The sequence below is a fragment of the Scylla paramamosain genome, chromosome 18 (assembly GCF_035594125.1).
Source record: "Scylla paramamosain isolate STU-SP2022 chromosome 18, ASM3559412v1, whole genome shotgun sequence".
In the NCBI taxonomy this organism is placed as follows: Eukaryota; Metazoa; Arthropoda; class Malacostraca; order Decapoda; family Portunidae; genus Scylla; species Scylla paramamosain.
The window spans coordinates 13,137,648-13,157,390 of record NC_087168.1 but is presented as its reverse complement, the minus strand read 5'-3'; the positions used below and the strand labels follow the sequence as shown (position 1 = coordinate 13,157,390).

At 37.3% G+C, this 19,743-nt stretch overlaps 1 protein-coding gene across 1 annotated transcript in view; it reads right to left on the bottom strand.

The window, feature by feature from the left end:
* The window catches only part of LOC135109126 (basement membrane-specific heparan sulfate proteoglycan core protein-like), a 359,280-nt gene that overhangs the window by 24,037 nt on the left and 315,500 nt on the right, over positions 1-19,743 (bottom strand). The window contains 10 exon segments of the mRNA XM_064020215.1: positions 1,737-1,890; positions 2,676-2,893; positions 3,174-3,359; positions 3,693-3,787; positions 4,237-4,358; positions 5,217-5,389; positions 5,743-6,003; positions 12,340-12,440; positions 17,242-17,404; positions 19,015-19,167. Coding sequence (XP_063876285.1) covers positions 1,737-1,890; positions 2,676-2,893; positions 3,174-3,359; positions 3,693-3,787; positions 4,237-4,358; positions 5,217-5,389; positions 5,743-6,003; positions 12,340-12,440; positions 17,242-17,404; positions 19,015-19,167 — 1,626 coding nt within the window.

Sequence of the window (19,743 nt, the reverse complement as noted above, 5' to 3'; positions counted from 1 at the left end):
AAGTCTTTCTGAAATCTGAAGAGTCTATGATGTATATCGCACCGCTCTTCTAGACAGGGTGGAATCAAAAGCTTTTTGTCTCATCAACTCCTCTCCTCTAACTGACTGTTTTCAGCCTCTTTCTCATCACTGCAATGTCGCATCTCTAGCAATCTTCTACTGCTATTTTCATGCTAACTGCTCTTCTGATCTTGCTAACTGCATGCCTCCCCTCCTCCTGTGGCATTGCTGCACAAGACTTTCTTCTTTCTCTCATCCCTATTCTTTCTACCTCTCTAATGAAAGAGTAAACCAGTATTCTCAATCATTCATCCCTTTCTCTGGTAAACTCTGGAACTCCCTGCCTGCTTCTGTTTTTCCACCTTCCTATGACTTGAATTCCTTCAAAAGGGAGGTTTCAAGACACTTATCCTTCAATTTTTGACTACCGCTTTGAACCCTGTTCAGGGACTGGCATCTCAGTGGGCCTATTGTATTTTTGTTGCCCTTGGCCGGTGTCCTAAAAAAAAAAAAAAAAAAAAAAAAAAAAAAAAAAAAAAAAAAAAAATCCAAGTCTCATATTTAAAATCATTCCCAATAACAGACTACATAGTCTGTGTAGTTTGTAGGTCTTGTTTTGCTCTGATACTTCTTGTCTATGATTTTTTTTATGAATTGTGTAAGTATGGTATTAACCCTTTCCTTCCGGCGCTTAAATTATTTTCCCGTTTTGTATGACGGCTAAAAATGGTAAACCTAGAAATTGTCAGAAAATTGTTTGAATACTAATAATTATTTTCTCTTTGTTATTCTGAATACAATGATATACTTTGTAGCTCAATGTGACCTCTGAAAGTTGAGTTTATGCCTTATAAAGGATTCCTCCTCCTCCCGCTGTGTGATCCGTCATCCAGAAAGAGCCCGGAGAGCGATGACGCCGCGCGCACACACTCTCTCTCTCTCTCTCTCTCTCTCATCTTGGAGGGGAAATTGTACACTTCCAATGAGAGAGAGAGAGAGAGAGAGAGAGAGAGAGAGAGAGAGAGAGAGAGAGAGAGAGAGAGAGAGAGAGAGAGAGAGAGAGAGAGAGATTTCAACCCTTTTCACATCAAGTTTCAGGCAAATAACATTCTCTCTCTTTCTCTCTCTCTCTCTGACAAGTTACCTTCTACCATTTTATTATAAAATCGAAGATAATGAAAAAATTAACATGAAAGGATGTTAGGTATCATCCTTCTGTTCTGATAAAACAGGTGGATCCTGTAAATCATTTTCCGAGTCCTCACTAATGTCTTCGCTTTCTTCAGCTTCTTCTTCTAAATATTCACTGTCACTGTCTTCAAACTCAGAAGCACTGCTAAATACATATGTTGTGTCCTGCTCCATGGTGAGTTATGATCTGAGATCCTTGGCTCTTATCAGGATGTCTCTTCACACTTATCATGGTGCTTTCCACCCGGCGAGTGCTTTCCACCCGGCGGGTCGCTGGGGTTGCCAAGTGTCGCCCGGAGAAAGGGAAAATAGCTTAATTACCGCTAAATTTCCAGAGCTAGTGACAACACTACATGTGGAAACATGCAAGACACTTCCACTCACACCATCTGACTCGAGAAACTGTGCTTGGACCTCAAAATTGAGGCGTGAAAATTCTTGATTACCGGTATGATCGCTGTCGCTATGGACGCATTTTTGCAATCGTATATATACGATTGCCGGAAGGAAAGGGTTAAAGAATATGTTCCCCTACTACTCGTTACCTTCATAGCAGGACTCTCCAGCATTCTCACATAGTTCCCCAAGGTAGCCAGCTGGACAGAAGCACTTATGTCCTCTCTCATTGTAAGCTTCCTGACAGACTCCACTGTTATGGCAAGGATCGGTAGCACAGGTCTCACATGATGTAATTCCCACCTGTAAACACCAAACAAGAAAGTAAATTAACTGAATGACTGCAGAACTACATAAACAAGAAAAATAAAGGTAAGATATATTCTTCACCTAATTACAATGCTTCACTACCATCAGCATAAGATCAGTTATCCTAGTACAGTTATTTTAGCACACATACATATACCAAGGCTGTCTCCCCAAGAAAGGGGAATAGCCAAGACAAGGCACACAACTTTCACATTCACACTACTTTTAATTCAATAATACAGTAAAATCCCTCTCATCCGGCATTTGAGTATCTGGCAGCTTCAAGTATCCGGCACATTTTTCCCTGAGCCTTAAAATCAATAAAAAATCAATGTGTACTCATAAAATCGATTAAAATTCCCGCGCAAGGCATAATTTGTCCCCTCGCCACCAGAGCACACTGCTTCGCGCCACCCGCGGCCCACTGCACTGTGTTTACTCAGTGACTCAGTACCACGTGTGCACTGTTTATCGCCTGATGCCTTCATCATGCCTAAAGTTGTAGAAAAGAGGAAGCGTGTTGTGCTTACACTTAAGCAGCTGATCAGATCAACTGCTGATTAAGATCAGCTGATCTTTGTTATGGTAAGATGCGTGAGTTTAGGGTGGTGATTGTGGACATAATTTCACTTCTATTCAAGTATCCAGCAATATTCAAGTATCTGGCATGTCGGCGGTCCCGTCGATGCCGGATAAGAGGGATTTTACTGTATCTTTCAAAGCATTTGACATGGAGCAATCATAACTATCATTAACTGTAGTGCACAAAGTTTACTTACGAGCTTCACTGCATTCATCACAAAGCCAGTGTTGAGAGTGTTGCCAGTGACAAGGCGACTGATACAACCCTTGAAGCCTGAAGTCATGCCAGTTTGTCGATGGACATTCTGGAAGTCTGGAACACCACCCAAGAACAGAGGCTCCACCAGGTCCAGGCCACGGAAGCGGCCTTCACTCACTCCAACCACAGGATCCCCACCATTCACCATCATTCTCCCTGTATGTGAGAAATACCATGACTATGAGAGAGAGAGAGAGAGAGAGAGAGAGAGAGAGAGAGAGAGAGAGAGAGAGAGAGAGAGAGAGAGAGAGAGAGAGAGAGAGAGAGAGAGAGAGAGAGAGAGAGAGAGAGAGCAAGAGAAATTGAACATACAAGGATGAAATGTATGGACAAGAGCAATACAAACTTTTGCTTCAGCCACTCCAATGAAGAAACTTCTTGATAAGTCATTAAAATATTAGCTATGATAATTTTAGACACTTCTAGCCATCCTCACCCTCCTTTCTGTTGCGGGAAAGCTTGACAGTATGCCACTGATTCATCTCCAAAGGTTGTGTGCCTCTGATGATGGCTGGCCCAGCACCAATATTGAATCTGAACTCTGGGTAGCCACCAGTTAGACCAAAGGCAACAAAATCTCCTTCATCAGGTCCTGCTCGCTGGCTGTTGTAAAGGATGAGGCCTGCAAATGGTGCATGTGATGAGCTGAAGCTACTGTTATTGTTACTGCTGCTGCTATTACAACTAGCATTATTCTTTCTGCTTTAGCTATTAATACCGACTCTCTATTGCTCATGATGGCAGAGTCATCAAGTAAACAGAAAGAAACTGAAATGAAGGCATGCTACATTGGCCAGGAGAGATTGTCACACAGGATTGGACTCTGGTTGAACACTGAAGATACCATAAGTCTGACCTATTACTAATTAGTAAGTGATCAACAACACCAAAATGGATTGTGGTTGTCCTTGACTGTCCTTTTACTTCATGTACAGCAACAGCAGCAGCAACATACCATCAGGGGACTCAGGCTTGAAGGTGATCTCAATGTCAAACATGGTGTATGCTCTTGAGAGTGTAGGCAGGGCTAGGTAGGAGCTCTTGTTGAACCTGGGTTGAAAGAGGAAGGAGAAAACAACAATCATTAACAATACTATGCAAGAAATCTTTGAGAATCTTGCTTTTTATCATTACTGTTAAAGATCAAGACAGGAGAAACAATGAGAGAGAGAGAGAGAGAGAGAGAGAGAGAGAGAGAGAGAGAGAGAGAGAGAGAGAGAGAGAGAGAGAGAGAGAGAGAGAGAGAGAATGTTACAGGAATGCAGCTAAATGATACATGCACAAAGATCTGTAATACTTATATAGCAACATGCAGTCCTAACAATGAATACAGCATCTTAGTGAAGACAATAATATGGTAACAGTGAATTTAAGACCACAAAGAAATCTGCTAAACCAACAAAACCCTCTCCATCACAATGCAGTTGGATAAAACTTCTTCACTGACTTGTAACAAATAACTGAAATACGACACTCACAATGACGTACAGTTTGCTCACCTTGGCACAACATCTGTCACAATGAGCAGGATGGAGAGGTCAGCACTCTTTTCCAAGTTCCAGCTCGTACAAACATAATATCCAGCATCCTCAGCCTGCACCTTGGAGATGTCAAGGATGGCCTGTGTGGAGAAGAAAAGGAGATGGGGACTGTGTGAAAAAGACCTGCAGAATCTTACATTACTTAGTCATATCATTTGCATATTGATTCGAACACCAAATAAACTTTTACAGAAATTCTACTTTATTTTGTTTCTATGCTGCTGATTTGAAGCAGACAAAAAAAAGCAGAAAACTATTAATAGTGTGGTGGTGAGACATAGTACAAACATTGAAACTAGGCATATAAGATTTTTATATGGTTTCAATCCATCCCCCATCCCCACAAAAAAAAAAAAAAAAAGCAGCAAATTAGTCACTGTATAGAGAGAGAGAGAGAGAGAGAGAGAGAGAGAGAGAGAGAGAGAGAGAGAGAGAGAGAGAGAGAGAGAGAGAGAGAGAGAGAGAGAGAGAGAGCAGATAGAAGGATTGATAAATATAGATGTAGCATACAAATAAGTCATGGTAATTTTAATTCTTTTTTTGTCATGAGAACAACTGGAATGAGTACTGGGAGTCCATGGTTTATGACAGTCTCAACTTCTGTTTTATGGTTACGATGCTGGCAGTGCTTGTCCCTGTACATTCCCTTTTGCTGATCTTTCTTTGTTACTGATTCATTGAATTATTTTTTATATACTTTATGTCCTCCATGTGTCTTTTTTTTACTAGTACAATAGTTATGTTTTTTTTATATCCTAGATTATGACTTTACCATACTATAGCATTAGTTTAAGTGAATGACATAACAAAGGTGCTTATTTAGGCTGTTTCTGACCTACACTGAAAATTGGTGCATGACATAGCACAGGAATGGAATTCCACTGCAACTCAAGGATCCACTGTACTGAAGAGAAGGAAGATGACCGCCCAAAACTTACATTATCAGTGCGAGCATTAGCAGGCAATTTTCCATCCCTCTTGGCCCATGTGTAGGAGACAGGGCCAGGCAGGGACAAGTGGCACTCCATGGTGACACTAAGACCAAGGGCCACCGATTGTGACTCTGTGTTCCCAGACCGCAAACGGTGAGTCATGCCCTCCACATGATCTTCTGAGAGAGAGACATAGTGAGATTACATTTGTTGGGAGAGACATAGCATTATGAGAAAATTACAACCCTTTTGGGAAGTAAAAGTATGATGATTTATAGTTGGTAGTAACTTGACCATGACACCGAGGTGTTTGAAATATGGCTATCTGTTTGTGGATATTTAAATCTTAGAGGTAATTTTGATTTCCCAACTTCAGATGTATTACAAGAAATGTTATGTATACATAATAAAGACAGTTTTATTATTCTCTTGGGCTCTTCTGTCAGGAATATAACAAATAAGGAGTGAAATGAGAATTCAGTCTGTCTTCAGTGCAGTAGCTATTATGAGAACAACTTTTGTGGAATCTAACCTCGGATAACAAGGCCAAATCTCTCATCAAAAATGCCCTGACGAGTTGTGGCGCTGCACATGTAAATTCCACCGCCCTGTACACTGGGTATTCTCAAAATGTTGCCATAGGATTCTGCTCCATATGGTAGATCCCCATCCACTCTCCGCCAGGATATGGCAGCAGCTGGTTCATTTTCCACCTCGCAGATCAACTCGACATTCTCTCCACGGTGTACAACAGATGGAATGGAGCGGATCTGGATGTTGGATGTCTGTGGTCCTGTAGAGATGGAATTCAGAGCGGTGCTAAAGAATGACATCTGAGTAGAAGGGATGTGATCAAACAGATCGAGTAAGTTATAATTCTTATTACATTAAACCTTAACTGGGAATCTCAGCCTGTTATATTGACAGGCAAGTTATTATTAGAATAATCTTTTCCTAAATTATCTCAGTTTTCATGTTAAGAGATAACAGCTAATACTAAATAGCTGATATCTTTAGATATGTCACCAGAAATTATAACACAAAGTGGGATTACTTAAGCAATATCAGAGCTTGAAGCTTCTTACCTCCTTGCCACCATACACTGCAACCACTCAGCAGCATATGTCATGCTAAGTAAAAATGTTTAAAGCAGTTTCTAAAGTATTTTCATGCAGTAAGTAATATTAGAATGTACCACAGTCAGTTTTGTTTGTATTCAACTGAATCAGAACCACTTTATTGATCAGCTTTTATTCTTTGTTCTTACTCTATCTTTTGTTCTTACATTTTTATCTAAAAAATAACATTTTTTTTCAGTCACTGCAATAACTGGACATTGGAAAATAGACGACCACATACAGTTGATCAGTAAAGCAGTAACATGCAAATACAACGAAACAGCTCACTTTAGTCCTTCACAACTGTTTGACCACAAACTGACATGAATGGAAGTTATGCAGTCATAACATAACTTTTAAAAATTGTGAGAAGATATTTTCTCTTGTGAGTATCATATTTCCTCAAGTATAGGTCAATCTCAGGTATAGGTTGATCCCTGATTTCTGGCCAGAAAATTAATATTTTATGTTATACCTTGTACATAGGTCAATCACCTATGTATATGAAGGGCACAGATCTCTAACATCTACCAAACAAAAAAATCAGTTAACCTTGGAATACTGTGCTGGTAATGGAATGACAAGCTATAGTATTAAATCACCATATGTTATAGCAATGAGAGAGAGAGAGAGAGAGAGAGAGAGAGAGAGAGAGAGAGAGAGAGAGAGAGAGAGAGAGAGAGAGAGAGAGAGAGAGAGAGAGAGAGAGAGAGAGAGAGTGGAAAGGTGTGTGTGTGTGTGTGTGTGTGTGTGTGTGTGTGTGTGTGTGTGTGTGTGTGTGTGTGTGTGTGTGTGTGTGTGTGTGTGTGTGTATTTACCTAGTTCTATTGTACAGGGCACAAGCCAAAGCTCATTTTGTCCTGTCTCCATAACCATATTTATCCAGTTTCTCTTTAAACATGTGTACACTGTTTGCCACAACCACCTCTCCCTTCAAATCATTCCAGATTTCAATAGTTCTAAATGGGAAGCTGCATTTCTTGATGTCGCTTGAACATCCACTCTTCTTTATTTTCTTCCCATGCCCCTTTGTCCATCTCTCTTTCTCCTCCATCTGTGGTACCAAGTCATTTCTGTCAATTATTTCTATATTGTTTACTAATTTGTACATTGTTATCATCAGGTCTTCTCTTTCTCTTCTCACTTGTAGTGTTGGTAATCTCATCTCTTCAAGTCTTTCTTCATAGATTAAGTCTTTCAATTCTGGTACCATCTTTGTTGCTATCCTCTGCATTCTTTCCAGTTTCTGTATATATTTTTTTGCTATGTGAAACCCAAACTACTGCTGCATATTCCAATTTAGGACATGTCATGTTTGTTATAATTTTCATAATTTCTTTATCTAAATAGTTAAATATCACCCTAATGTTTGTTAACAAGCTGTATGTAGAGCTGAGTGTGTGTATTTACCTAGTTGTTGTATTTTCCTAGTTGTGAAATACATGACAAAAGCTACACTAGGCTCATGCTATCCCGTCTCCATATTGACTTTTATCTAGATTTTCTTTAAATTTATGATTATCTTTGCACACATAGTCTCATCCTTAAGTTCATTCCACACTGTTATACTTCTGTGTGGGAAGCTATGTTTCTTGATGTCTCTTCTGCAAACACTCCTTTTCAATTTCCTTCCATGTCCTCTTATGTCTTTCATATCTGTTATCATGAGGTCTTCTCTGTCCAGCTTTTCCATTCCTTCCAATATTCTATATATTGCTATCAAATCACCTCTTTCCCTCCTTTCTTCTAGTGTAGTCGGGCCCAATCTCTTCAACCTTTCCTCATAACTACACTCTCTTAAGCTTGCAGGGATTTCAGTTGCAGCTCTGTGTGTGTGTGTGTGTGTGTGTGTGTGTGTGTGTGTGTGTGTGTGTGTGTGTGTGTGTGTGTGTGTGTGTGTGTGTGTGTGTGTGTGTGAGAAAGAGAGAGAGAGAGAGAGAGAGAGAGAGAGAGAGAGAGAGAGAGAGAGAGAGAGAGAGAGAGAGAGAGAGAGAGAGAGAGAGAGAGAGAGAGACCTCGACCTCCTTCCTTGTTCAGTCAGATGATTAAGGTGAAAATATGTCCTTACACATGGGCACCACATGCACGCACACACACACAGACACACACCCTTGCGTCTCTCATCACTCCATTTCTTCACCAATGCCCTCAGTCTTTTTCACTGCAATAGTTATACAGCTTATTTTTTTCTATTTGTTTCATCATTCTAGTGAAACTAACACTTGCACTATGTTATTGTGGCCTGTATATTTTCCAGGCAGTGCACATCACCTCAGTAGAACACTTTGTTTAAAACAAACATGGCTGTTTTGTTACCCGAAGCAAGAAGTGATCACAAATGATAACTTTCCCTTATGTCAATATGTCAGACACTGAATCCGTTATTCTCTGCTTTCAAAAACATATGAGAAGGCTAACACAAGTTACAATGTAGGTAGTTATTTTCTGCCAGCAGATTTTTTTTCAGACTGAGGAGTAAGTTGCCAGCTTATGCAATGTGACACTCATGTCATTGGGAGTCCTAATCACATATGTTGCTGACTGTATATATATATATATATATATATATATATATATATATATATATATATATATATATATATATATATATATATATATATATATATATATATATATATATATATATATATAGTGGAGCCTTGGCTACCGAATGTCTCCCTTTCCAAACAACTTGGTTTTCTAACAAAAAAATTTAACTCATAATTACTGTGGTTGCTGTACAATAATTAAGTTTTCAAACAAAGTTACTTGACCTCAAATAATACAAGACATAGCAAAAGCTGCCAATTATTACTAATTTATAGTGTCTATAAATATTTTTCTTCGTTTTTATATATTTAGGAGAGAAACAGAGGGTAAGACAGTAATTCAATCTTTGAAATATGTTAAATGTGATCCCGTTGAATAACTAGGGTTACTGTGTCATGGATTTTCATCTGCTAGTGTGGAAATATTGTGACATTTGGCAGCTTAGAGTGGAATAAATCTCCACACCCACATCTTCCAAGAAACTGTGTGAATACAAAAAGAAATATGTGTTAAAATGATGCAAAATCCATGTTAACATATGTTAATATATATATATATATATATATATATATATATATATATATATATATATATATATATATATATATATATATATATATATATATATATATATACATAAAATTGTCAAAGTAATGTCAACTTCCTGAAATTAGCATACATTTCTCCTTTCATATTTAGAAGCAGATTCCATGTAGGAGTAAAAAACCAGACATCACTGAACTGGCAACACTCAGTATTCCACACAGTGTTATGTAGAAATACGGTAACCCTGTGAAGAACCCAGACATAAACAAATAAGGTTTGGCACTCAGGAGTCATCCTGAGGCTCCTCTGTCTCTCTCTATGACCCACAATGTCATCACTAATGCACAGCTGCATTTTTCCTGTAGCTTTACCCAGTAGTAAGATGTCTAAGTGTTATGATCACCTTCATTTTGGTGGTGAATGGGTTGCTGCTCTCTGTGTCACTCTATAAGGCTTCTCTCACTTGATCAGTGACAAGTGACAAAGAGAATGTCTGCATGGTCTAAACAATATCTTTTGATGAGTTTTGTGTTACTAAGTTCATTCAATACATCCTTTCTGGATAAAAGATTTCCAAGCTGGAGATGTTGTGGAGCAACCATCTTAGCAGCGGAAGTGTCAGTCATTACTTGCAAAGACATGGTGGACAGGTGTCTAAGGGCAGGTTAATCTATTTTACATTAATTCCTATGGGGAAAATAGTTTTGGTTTTCTAACATTTAGGATTTTGAACGGCATTCAGGAACAAATTAAGTTAAAAAACTGAGGTTCCATTGTATATATATATATGTATGTATATATATATATATATATATATATATATATATATATATATATATATATATATATATATATATATATAACTGAACAATGCAGAAGGAACAGGTCTCTCTCTCTCTCTCTCTCTCTCTCTCTCTCTCTCTCTCTCTCTCTCTCTCTCTCTCTCTCTCTCTCTCCCATCACTCCCCTCCCTTTATCATAACACTGCAGATGTAAACAAAAGACTCATGATGTGGTGTTGTATATGCTCAATGAAAATCTCTAATGAGTTTTTATTGTACATTTCAATCTATGGGTGTTTTGAAAATAAATACTTAATTTCTGAGGTCAGGAGATGCTAGTGGCCCTTCCTATCATGTTTGGATTTCTGAATTTTCAACCTAAGAAATCTGATCCCTGTGTTTAGGTTGATCCCCAATCTTTTGCCTAATATTTGGCCCTCAGAACTTGACCTATACTTGGGAAAATATGGTAGATTTCTTATATTGCTGGGAAGAATACTACTGATATGTAATTAATAGTTTGGCCTTTTTATGTACTGATGGCATAATCCAAGAGCTAAACAGCATACCTTATTTTTCTAAGCATTTTACTGACAATGGCAGAAAAATTTTGTGTGGACATTTTGAATTAATGCAAGAGTGAATGTTTTCATCCACTAATGATGGATTACATCATTTTTCTTTTTCTCAAATTCATGTATGGCTGATCCTTCTCATATAACTTTAAAATCAAAGTAAAATTGCTGAGAATTTCTAAAATGTTTCAAAATATCACAGATTCACTGCACTGTAAATTAGAATCTCTGATTGAGGCCATATAAATCATGCTGAGTGATCAAAACAATGGAGCACTAGAATAACTTGAAGAAGAGACTGAAGTTAAATTCTTCCTGATCTTATACAACCTTAAAGATAATTGAATTTCATTAATTTTATTCATCAGTTAATTTCATACTTTATTTTGTAGCAAAGGTTCAAGATGTGTCAGTATTTCATGAAAGCATATGAAACAAGCATATGAAGTACTTTTAACATGCTTAAATTTTCTATTGATACAAAAAATAATGTCTAATCTAAATGGATATTAATCCTTAATCAGAATTAAGCATCTAATCAAAATCTTAACATAGTTAAAAGAAGGAAAAAAAATGTTCCATTAAACACACACACACACACACACACACACACACACACACACACATGTACATGCATATGATGCACACACAAAGAAATAAAAGTACAAAGTATATTTCACAACAATAGTGATTCAGCTTCTATCCTGAGAGGTTGACGATAACCCACACCAAGGGCACTAAAAGAACACCAGTTTGCATGCATCATACTACAATGTCATCATACATGCATCTGAGACCTAATGGTAGTGGTGGTGGTGATCCATTTCTTGCATGGTACAAGACAAACCATGCACAGATCCAAGGATCAATTGATAGTGTTTGTGGTGGTGCCTCATTACATGCATGGCACTTGAGGTATCATACATGGATCTGTGAGTAAAATGACAGTGGTGATAGTGCCTGATTGCATGCATGACACAAGATGTGTTAATTGTTGGAACTGGTGGCAGCAGTTTGCCACCACTGCATGTGTGGCATACTATTCCCTCCCCAACCACTGGTGTTGGGTTCTTCAAGATTAGCAGGGTTGGTGAATTGATAGCTGGTGAAGTTAAAACTATATGGAAAAACAGCAGGATGTATATACAAGAAACAGAAAGAGAGAGAGAGAGAGAGAGAGAGAGAGAGAGAGAGAGAGAGAGAGAGAGAGAGAGAGAGAGAGAGAGAGAGAGAGAGAGAGAGAGAGAGAGAGAGAGAGAGAGAGATTATATTAAATATGGTTGTTATTACTGTTTGGACCTACTTTAACTTTTGCCATGATTGTGTAAATCTTTTCAGACCAAAATCAGACTAATTTCTTCATCAATAACTTCCTGAGGCCTTTGAATAACCCCACATTTGGTGAATTAGAGTACATTTATGCAAGTATGGTTACAGAAGTTTTGTGATTGATAACCCTGCAGTTGGGAAGGGGATTGCACACTCAAGTGAAGGCATCATGCTTGTTAGTTGTTAGTGGGAGATGTGAAGGTTCTTGGCTTGAATGGCCAGGACTCACGCCTGACAATAAGGGTGACGATATCGTAGAGGCGCATCCCTGATGGTGTCACCACCTCACACTGATAGTTACCACTGTCTTGGATCTCAATCAGAGGCAGCCTGTGAGGGAAGAGAGTATCAAGTATGGGGTATATGTATACTGTACTCTGACACACATATATAAACACACACAGAAATTATGGACAAGTTATTCAAAAGAATAAAGACACTGAAGCCACAACCAGAAGGAGACAGAAGGAGTTGGTGACTATTACAGAAAAGTTGATTGAGATGAAAGATAAAAATGAAAAGTTAAAGGTGGAAAATGACTGTTTAAAGAAACAAATAAAAGAAAAAGTAGAAACTGTTCAGAAAAGAAATACAGAAATGAATGCAAGTGTAAAGGATTTGAAAATGAGGCAAAATAAGTGGTTTAAATGAATGTAAATTCGAAGAAGAATCGCTAAAGAAAATAACAGAGCAACAAGAAAATGAGAAACAAAACCTGAGACAGAAAGTGGTAAATGTTATTAAAGAAGAGAAAAAGTTTGTGAAAGACACTGTAGAAAAATATAAACAAGTAATTGTATTTGGTTTAAAGGAAGAGAAAATAATAAGCAGAATTCAAAGAGAGGAAAAGGAAAAGAAACTGTTGAATAAGTTACTGAAGAAAGTGACAGATGAAGACAATCAGGTAGTAAAGCAAGTGGAAGAGTTCCACAGAATTGAGAAATATGAAGAAGAAACAATGAGACCCATAAGAATAAGGTTTGCAGCACAAGTACAAGCAGAATAGGTAATTAATGGGTCTTGGAGGTTGGAGATGAAGAATATAAGAATATATAGATAAACGGAGATATGGATAAGATTGAAAGGTTGAAGCAAAAGGAGCTGGTAAATGAGGCTAAACAAAAAAAACAAACAATGAACAAAGGAGGAGAAGAAGTTTTCTGGAGAGTAAGAGATATGAGAATAAAGAAATGGTACCTCAAACAGTAAGTAAAGTATGTTATACTAATGTAAATGGATTAATGTCAACAAAGATGGAATTAAATGAGCTATTAAACAGAACCACACTGGATGTTGCTGTATTATGTGAGACAAAATGGAAAAATGAATGGGGAACTCCTGACACTGGTGATGATAAAATATGATTTATGGATGAAAAATATAAGTGGCAAGGGAGGAGGAGGAGTGATCATTCAGACTAAAAAGTGTGTTAAAGTGGAGAGGGTAATAAAAAGTGAAGACAAGCCTGAAATTCTACAAGTGATGATTAGAAGTGGGCATGGAAGGATAATGAATTATGTAGGAGTATATGTGCCATCTATGACCAATGCTTGGCAAAAAGAAGATGTCAGTCCCATAAAAGGGTCCAAAGCGGTAGTCAAAAATTGAAGCATAAGTGTCTTGAAACCTCCCTTTTGAAGGAATTCAATTCATAGGAAAGTGGAAAAACAGAAGCAGGCATGGAGTTCCAGAGTTTACCAGAGAAAGGGATGAATGACTGAGAATACTGTTTAACTCTTGCATTAGAGAGGTGGACAGAACAGGGATGAGAGAAAGAAGAAAGTCTTGTGCAGCAAGGTTGCAGGAGGAGGGGAGTCATGCAGTTAGCAAGATCAGAAGAGCAGTTAGCATGAAAACAATGGTAGAAGACAGCAAGAGATGCAACATTGCGGTGATGAGAGAAAGGCTGAAGACAGTCAGTTAGAGGAGAGGAGTTGATGAGACAAAAAGCTTTTTATTCCACCCTATCTAGAAGAGCAGTATGAGTGGAACCCACCAGACATGTGAAACATACTCCATATGTGGATGGATAAGGCCCTTGACAGAGTTAGCAGCCGGGGTGGTGAGAAAAACTAGCAGAGACGTCTCAGAATGCCTAACTTCATAGAAGCTGTTTTAGCTAGAGATGAGATGTGGAGTTTTCCAGTTCAGATTATAAGTAAAGGACAGACCGAGGATGTTCAGTGTTGAAGAGGGGGACAGTTGAGTGCCACTGAAGAAGAGGGGATAGTTGTCTGGAAGGTTGTGTCGAGTTGACAGATGGAGGAATTGAGTTTTTGAGGCACTGAACAATACCAAGTTTGCTCTACCCCAATCAAAAATTTTAGGAAGATCAGAAGTCAGGCATTCTGTGGCTTCCCTGCGTGAAATGTTTACTTCCTAAAGGGTTGGACGTCTATGAAAAGATGTGAAAAAGTGCAGGGTGGTATCATCAGCATAGGAGTGGAGAGGACAAGAAGTTTGGTTTAGAAGATCATTAATGAATAATAAGAAGAGAGTGGTTGACAGGACAAAACCCTGAGGAACACCACTGTTAAAAGATTTAGGAGAAGAACAGTGACCTTTCCTTTCAGAAAGGAAACTTGAGATGAAGTTACAGAGGATAGAAGCTGTAGGAGGGTAGTTTGGAAATCAAAGCTTTGTGCCAGACTCCATGAAAAGCTTTTGATATGTCCAAGGTAACAGCAAAAGCTTCACCAAAATCTCTGAAAGAAAATTTAAACTGAAAAATGATAATGTAATTATTAATGGAAATTATAAGGTGAAAAGATTTAAATATAGTAAAGCTGAGTTTGAAAAACTAAGAAAATACTTTGTTGCCATGGATTGGAAAGACTTTGAAGACACAGAAGATGTTTGGAAAAAATGGGATGAATTTATAAGGATATATAATTCTGCTGTGGAGAAATTTGTAGCTATAGGAGGAGCAAGATGTAGAAAGGGTAAAGAATGGTTCAATACAAAATGTAAAGAGGCTAGAAATTGTAACCTATATGCTTGGAATAAATGGAAGAAGAGGAAAACTGAGAGCAGATGGGAGGAATATACTAATGCTAGCAATTAGTACGTTGTGATAATAAGAATGGAGAGATGAAACTATGAATGAGATATAATAGATAAGTGTATAGATGAACCCAAACTGTTCTTTAGGCATATTAATGGGAAGATGAAGAAGAAGGAATGTGTATCAAGATTGAAAGTTGAAGGAAAAATCTACAAGGATGTACAGGATATGGTGGAGGCTATGAACAATAGTTTCAGATCAGTATTTACTGTGGAAAGGAAGTTTGATGCTGGAAGGGATAATTTGGTGAGGAATAAACTAAGTACAGTTCCAGTCAGTTATGAGGAAATACTTAAGATGATGGAAGAACTTCATGTAAATAAAGAAACTGGTCCAGATGGAGTATCAAACTGGATATTGAAGAAATGTAGAGAACAACTGGCTGATAAAATTCCCAGTCTAGTGGTGATATCACTACCACAGGGAAGAGAACCAAAAGATTGGAAGAGAGCAAATATTACACCAGTATTCAAAGGAGGAAATAAGGAAAACCCACTAAATTATATACCAGTGTCCTTGACTAGTGTTGTAGGAAAAATATGTGAAAGAATAATAAAGTAAAGATGGATGGAACACTTGGAAAGATATAAAGTTTTGGTAAATTGTCAATTTGGATTTAGGAGGGGAAGATCATGCCCCATGAATTTATTGTCCTTTTATTTAATATTGTGCAGGATAGAGATGGATGTTGGATGGTGTCTATTTAGACTTGAAGAAAGAATTTGACAAAGTACCACACTGAAGATTACTATGGAAGATAATAAATTATGGAAAAATTGGAGGAAGACTGCTGGAGTGGATGGAGGATTACCTGGATGATAGAGAGATGAGAACTGTAATACAAGACCAGAATTCTTCTTGGCTGAAAGTAACTAGTGGTGTCCCACAGGGGTTATTGTTGGGACCGATAATGTTTGTAATATATGTGAATGACATAAATGAAGAAATAGTTATATGAACTTATTTATAGGTGATACTAAGCTGATGAGAAGGGTAGAAAATGTATATGGCTGTATGGTACTGTAAGATGATTTAAATAAGATAAATAGATAGAGTAAATCTTGACAAATGGATTTCAATTTAAGTAAATGTAAAGTAATGGAGTTTGGTAAAAGTAAGAAAAGAATGCAATATCATTATGAGATGGATGGTGTGAAGTTACAGAAATCAAAAGAGGAAGTGGACTTGGGAGTAACAGTTACTGAAAATTTAATTCCGGACAGACACCGATAAAATTACTGGAGAGACGATGAATTTTTTAAAAGAATAAGAATGGGATTTGCGTAATCAGTTGAAGGAATGATAAAATGTTGTTGATTTCTATGATAAGACCAAGATTGGAAAATGTGGCAATGGTGTGGTCTCCTCATATAAAGAGGAATATTATAAAATCAGAAAGAGGACAAAGAGCAGTCACTAAGATAGTTCCGGAGTTGAGTAAGTCAACCTATGAATAGAGATTAAGAATGTTGGGAATTTCTACCCTTGAAAATAGGAGAGAGAGAGAGAGGGGATTTAATAAACATCTATAGAATGATAAATGGTATGGAAAATGTGAACAAACAATGTTTTATAAATTTAGACACACAGAGTACAAGGGAGCACAGTAAGAAGTTGAAGAAAGTTAACTGTAGAAGAGACATAAAAAAGCATAGTTTTCCTCACAGAAGTGTGAACAAATGGAATGAACTCAGTGAAGACGTTGTCAATGCCGTAACTATCCATGCTTTTTAAGATCAAACTGGATAAATATTGAGACGGGATACTATGAGATTACTCCCCTCCCATAAACCACAACCAGGTAAATACAACTAGCTAAATACACACAGAGTTAGGAATGGAAATAATGCAAGCAAGTAATCACCATGATTAAAAAAAAAAAAAAAAAAAAAAAAAAAAAAAAAAAAAAAAAAAAAAAACATGAACTCTATCCAGATACACTACCAAAGTTTGCCTAAAACTTTATATGATGTGAAAGTGTCTTCAAGAGACAAAGTTGACACAAAATACCATTTCCAGATTTTCTCCACTTTACAAACACACGAGAATATTTTACAGAGCAGTTACCTGAGTATGTTTCCTCGAGTCACAGCACTTGGAGGCAGTCGGCCATTTACACGGCTCCATCTCACATCATTGGGATTGATTCCAGATGTCTCGCAGCGCAGCTCACCTGTCTGGCCCACATACAAAGTCACCTGAGGATCTGTGGCAGTGAGCAGTGGCTCCTCTGAAAGACAAAGAAAAAAAATGGGTTTCAGAAATCAGGCACTTTTATTGCTTGTGTTCCACTGAGACAAAATTCCACTCTGAAAACTAGACACTTGTGCCATGTGAGGATAAACTAGAAAGACAAATATCCCCAGAGAAGATGTTAAAATAAAAGCTTGAATGCATATATGCAATGATACTTGCTACAAGGCTAATCCTGAACTTTTGCATCACATTGATGTTTATGGCACTGAATGTTACATTTGTTGCTAAATAAATACAGGCATCAATCTCTAATGATATTGTATAAAGCATGAAAATAAATAAGATCAAGAATGATGAATACAAACCTGCATTTTTTATTTACATATAAACACACATGAAAATAAACTAATACAAAACTTGTTAAAATGATTCTGCTGATGGTATAATAGTGGGATATTGAATGCTACATAACTAAAGGCTACAAATGTTGATAATAATATAAAAAAATTATGCAGCAATAACAATGGAGAGAACTGTATTATTTTAGACTTTTTCCATATATGCCTACAGGTGTTACATTTGGCTGATAAATCTCTTAAGCTAAAATATTCTTTTTATACATAAGAGACAGATATGGGAACATTTATTGTGAACAATATTTTCTGATAAAAGTACAAATACACACATAAAGCATAAATAAAATGCTACCCTTACTTTTAACAACACCCACACACACACACACACAAACTCCATACAAACCATGAAAAATGGACATCCAGTAGTGTCAAGAAGCAAGGGGTTAGATATGACCATAGGATAATTCAGATTTTTCAACTAATTTGACTGAGGATTTTACCATAATTAGTTCAAATGAGAGAATTTACAAAGAATAGTGATGAACATTTTTATTACATAACAATAACATTAATTAGTGGCAACAAAAGCATGATCTTTGTTCCTTACTTAATTCTCAGTAATGCTTCTATTTTTGGAGGTATGCAGTTGTCTCTGCCCTTCTAAAGATATCTCAAGATTCTGATATGCAAAACCACCACTACTATGCAAAAAATTGATATGTTCAACCAACTGGTATATTTTCAATGATTCTTATGCAAGTTCAGATGTGTGGCTGAAATTGGTGTAACTTACAGAATTTAGGGTCTAAGTTATCAAAAGAAGATAGACAAGGAGACAAAAACAGATACAAAAGATGGGAGAAAATTAGTGAAAAATTAAAGAGGGAGAATAAGGGAGAGACAAAAGATGAAGAAAATGGTAAAAAAAAAAAAATAACAGAACTGAAGATGATAAAGAAAAGTCCAGAACCAAATGAAAACAAACAACAAAAAATTCTTATTTGAGTAAGCACAGCTTAATGAGTTCTGAGACACAGTAACATATGAGAGAGAGAGAGAGAGAGAGAGAGAGAGAGAGAGAGAGAGAGAGAGAGAGAGAGAGAGAGAGAGAGAGAGAGAGAGAGAGAGAGAGAGAGAAAGTAAAAAAAAAAATGACATTCACTTAAGCCTTGATGCAAATCAACTCACAAAGACAGTGGCAGCATCACACTGCGATCTGACAGATGGCAGGCCCCACAATAAGGACACCCTTCTACCGTTACCATTTGAAAAGGACAAAAAATATTACCATGCGACATTTCTCTCCTCCGACGCAAACATATCTTCTCATCTTTGCAGTCATTACAATCACACTCGCCATTACAGTTGAGGTAGAAGTAATAGCAGGAACCATCACCACATTTGAAGAAATCTGAGCACTTGCTATTGTCGAATATATCAACTGTATTTAGGGAATGTAAAAAAAAGGTTTCAAGGTCACCACGTGCACACTTAAAAACAAACAGAAAATATAAAAACTTAAGAGAAAATATGACAACATTAATGTACTTAACTAGCATATAAATGAATGCTTGTGGTAACAGAATAAAAAGCATTGACATAACAGCAGAACTGGTTTGTCCTATGTTGCACCACAACAGATTCATCCCCATTTCCACATCTAACCTGACCTACTAATCCAACTACAGGAAAATCTTCCATTAAGGCTTTATGGACTGTGCAACCATTTATGCATTCCCAACTGATCTCTATTCATCCCAATCACATGTACACCTCTTCCTTGCTCCACACACATCCCTCTTGCATCATGCTCTTCACTGTTCAACCATCCCATTAAAACTCTCACATCTGATACAGTTATCTTTGTCAGTCACCATCAATCATCCCTGCACACTTTATTACATTATTCTCACCATCATTTATCCTCCATTTGCTCCTTTCACATCCCCTCCTGGTCCTCTACCAGCCCCTAAAAATATCCTCTCAATCACCAACTAATCAATCAAATATCACCTGC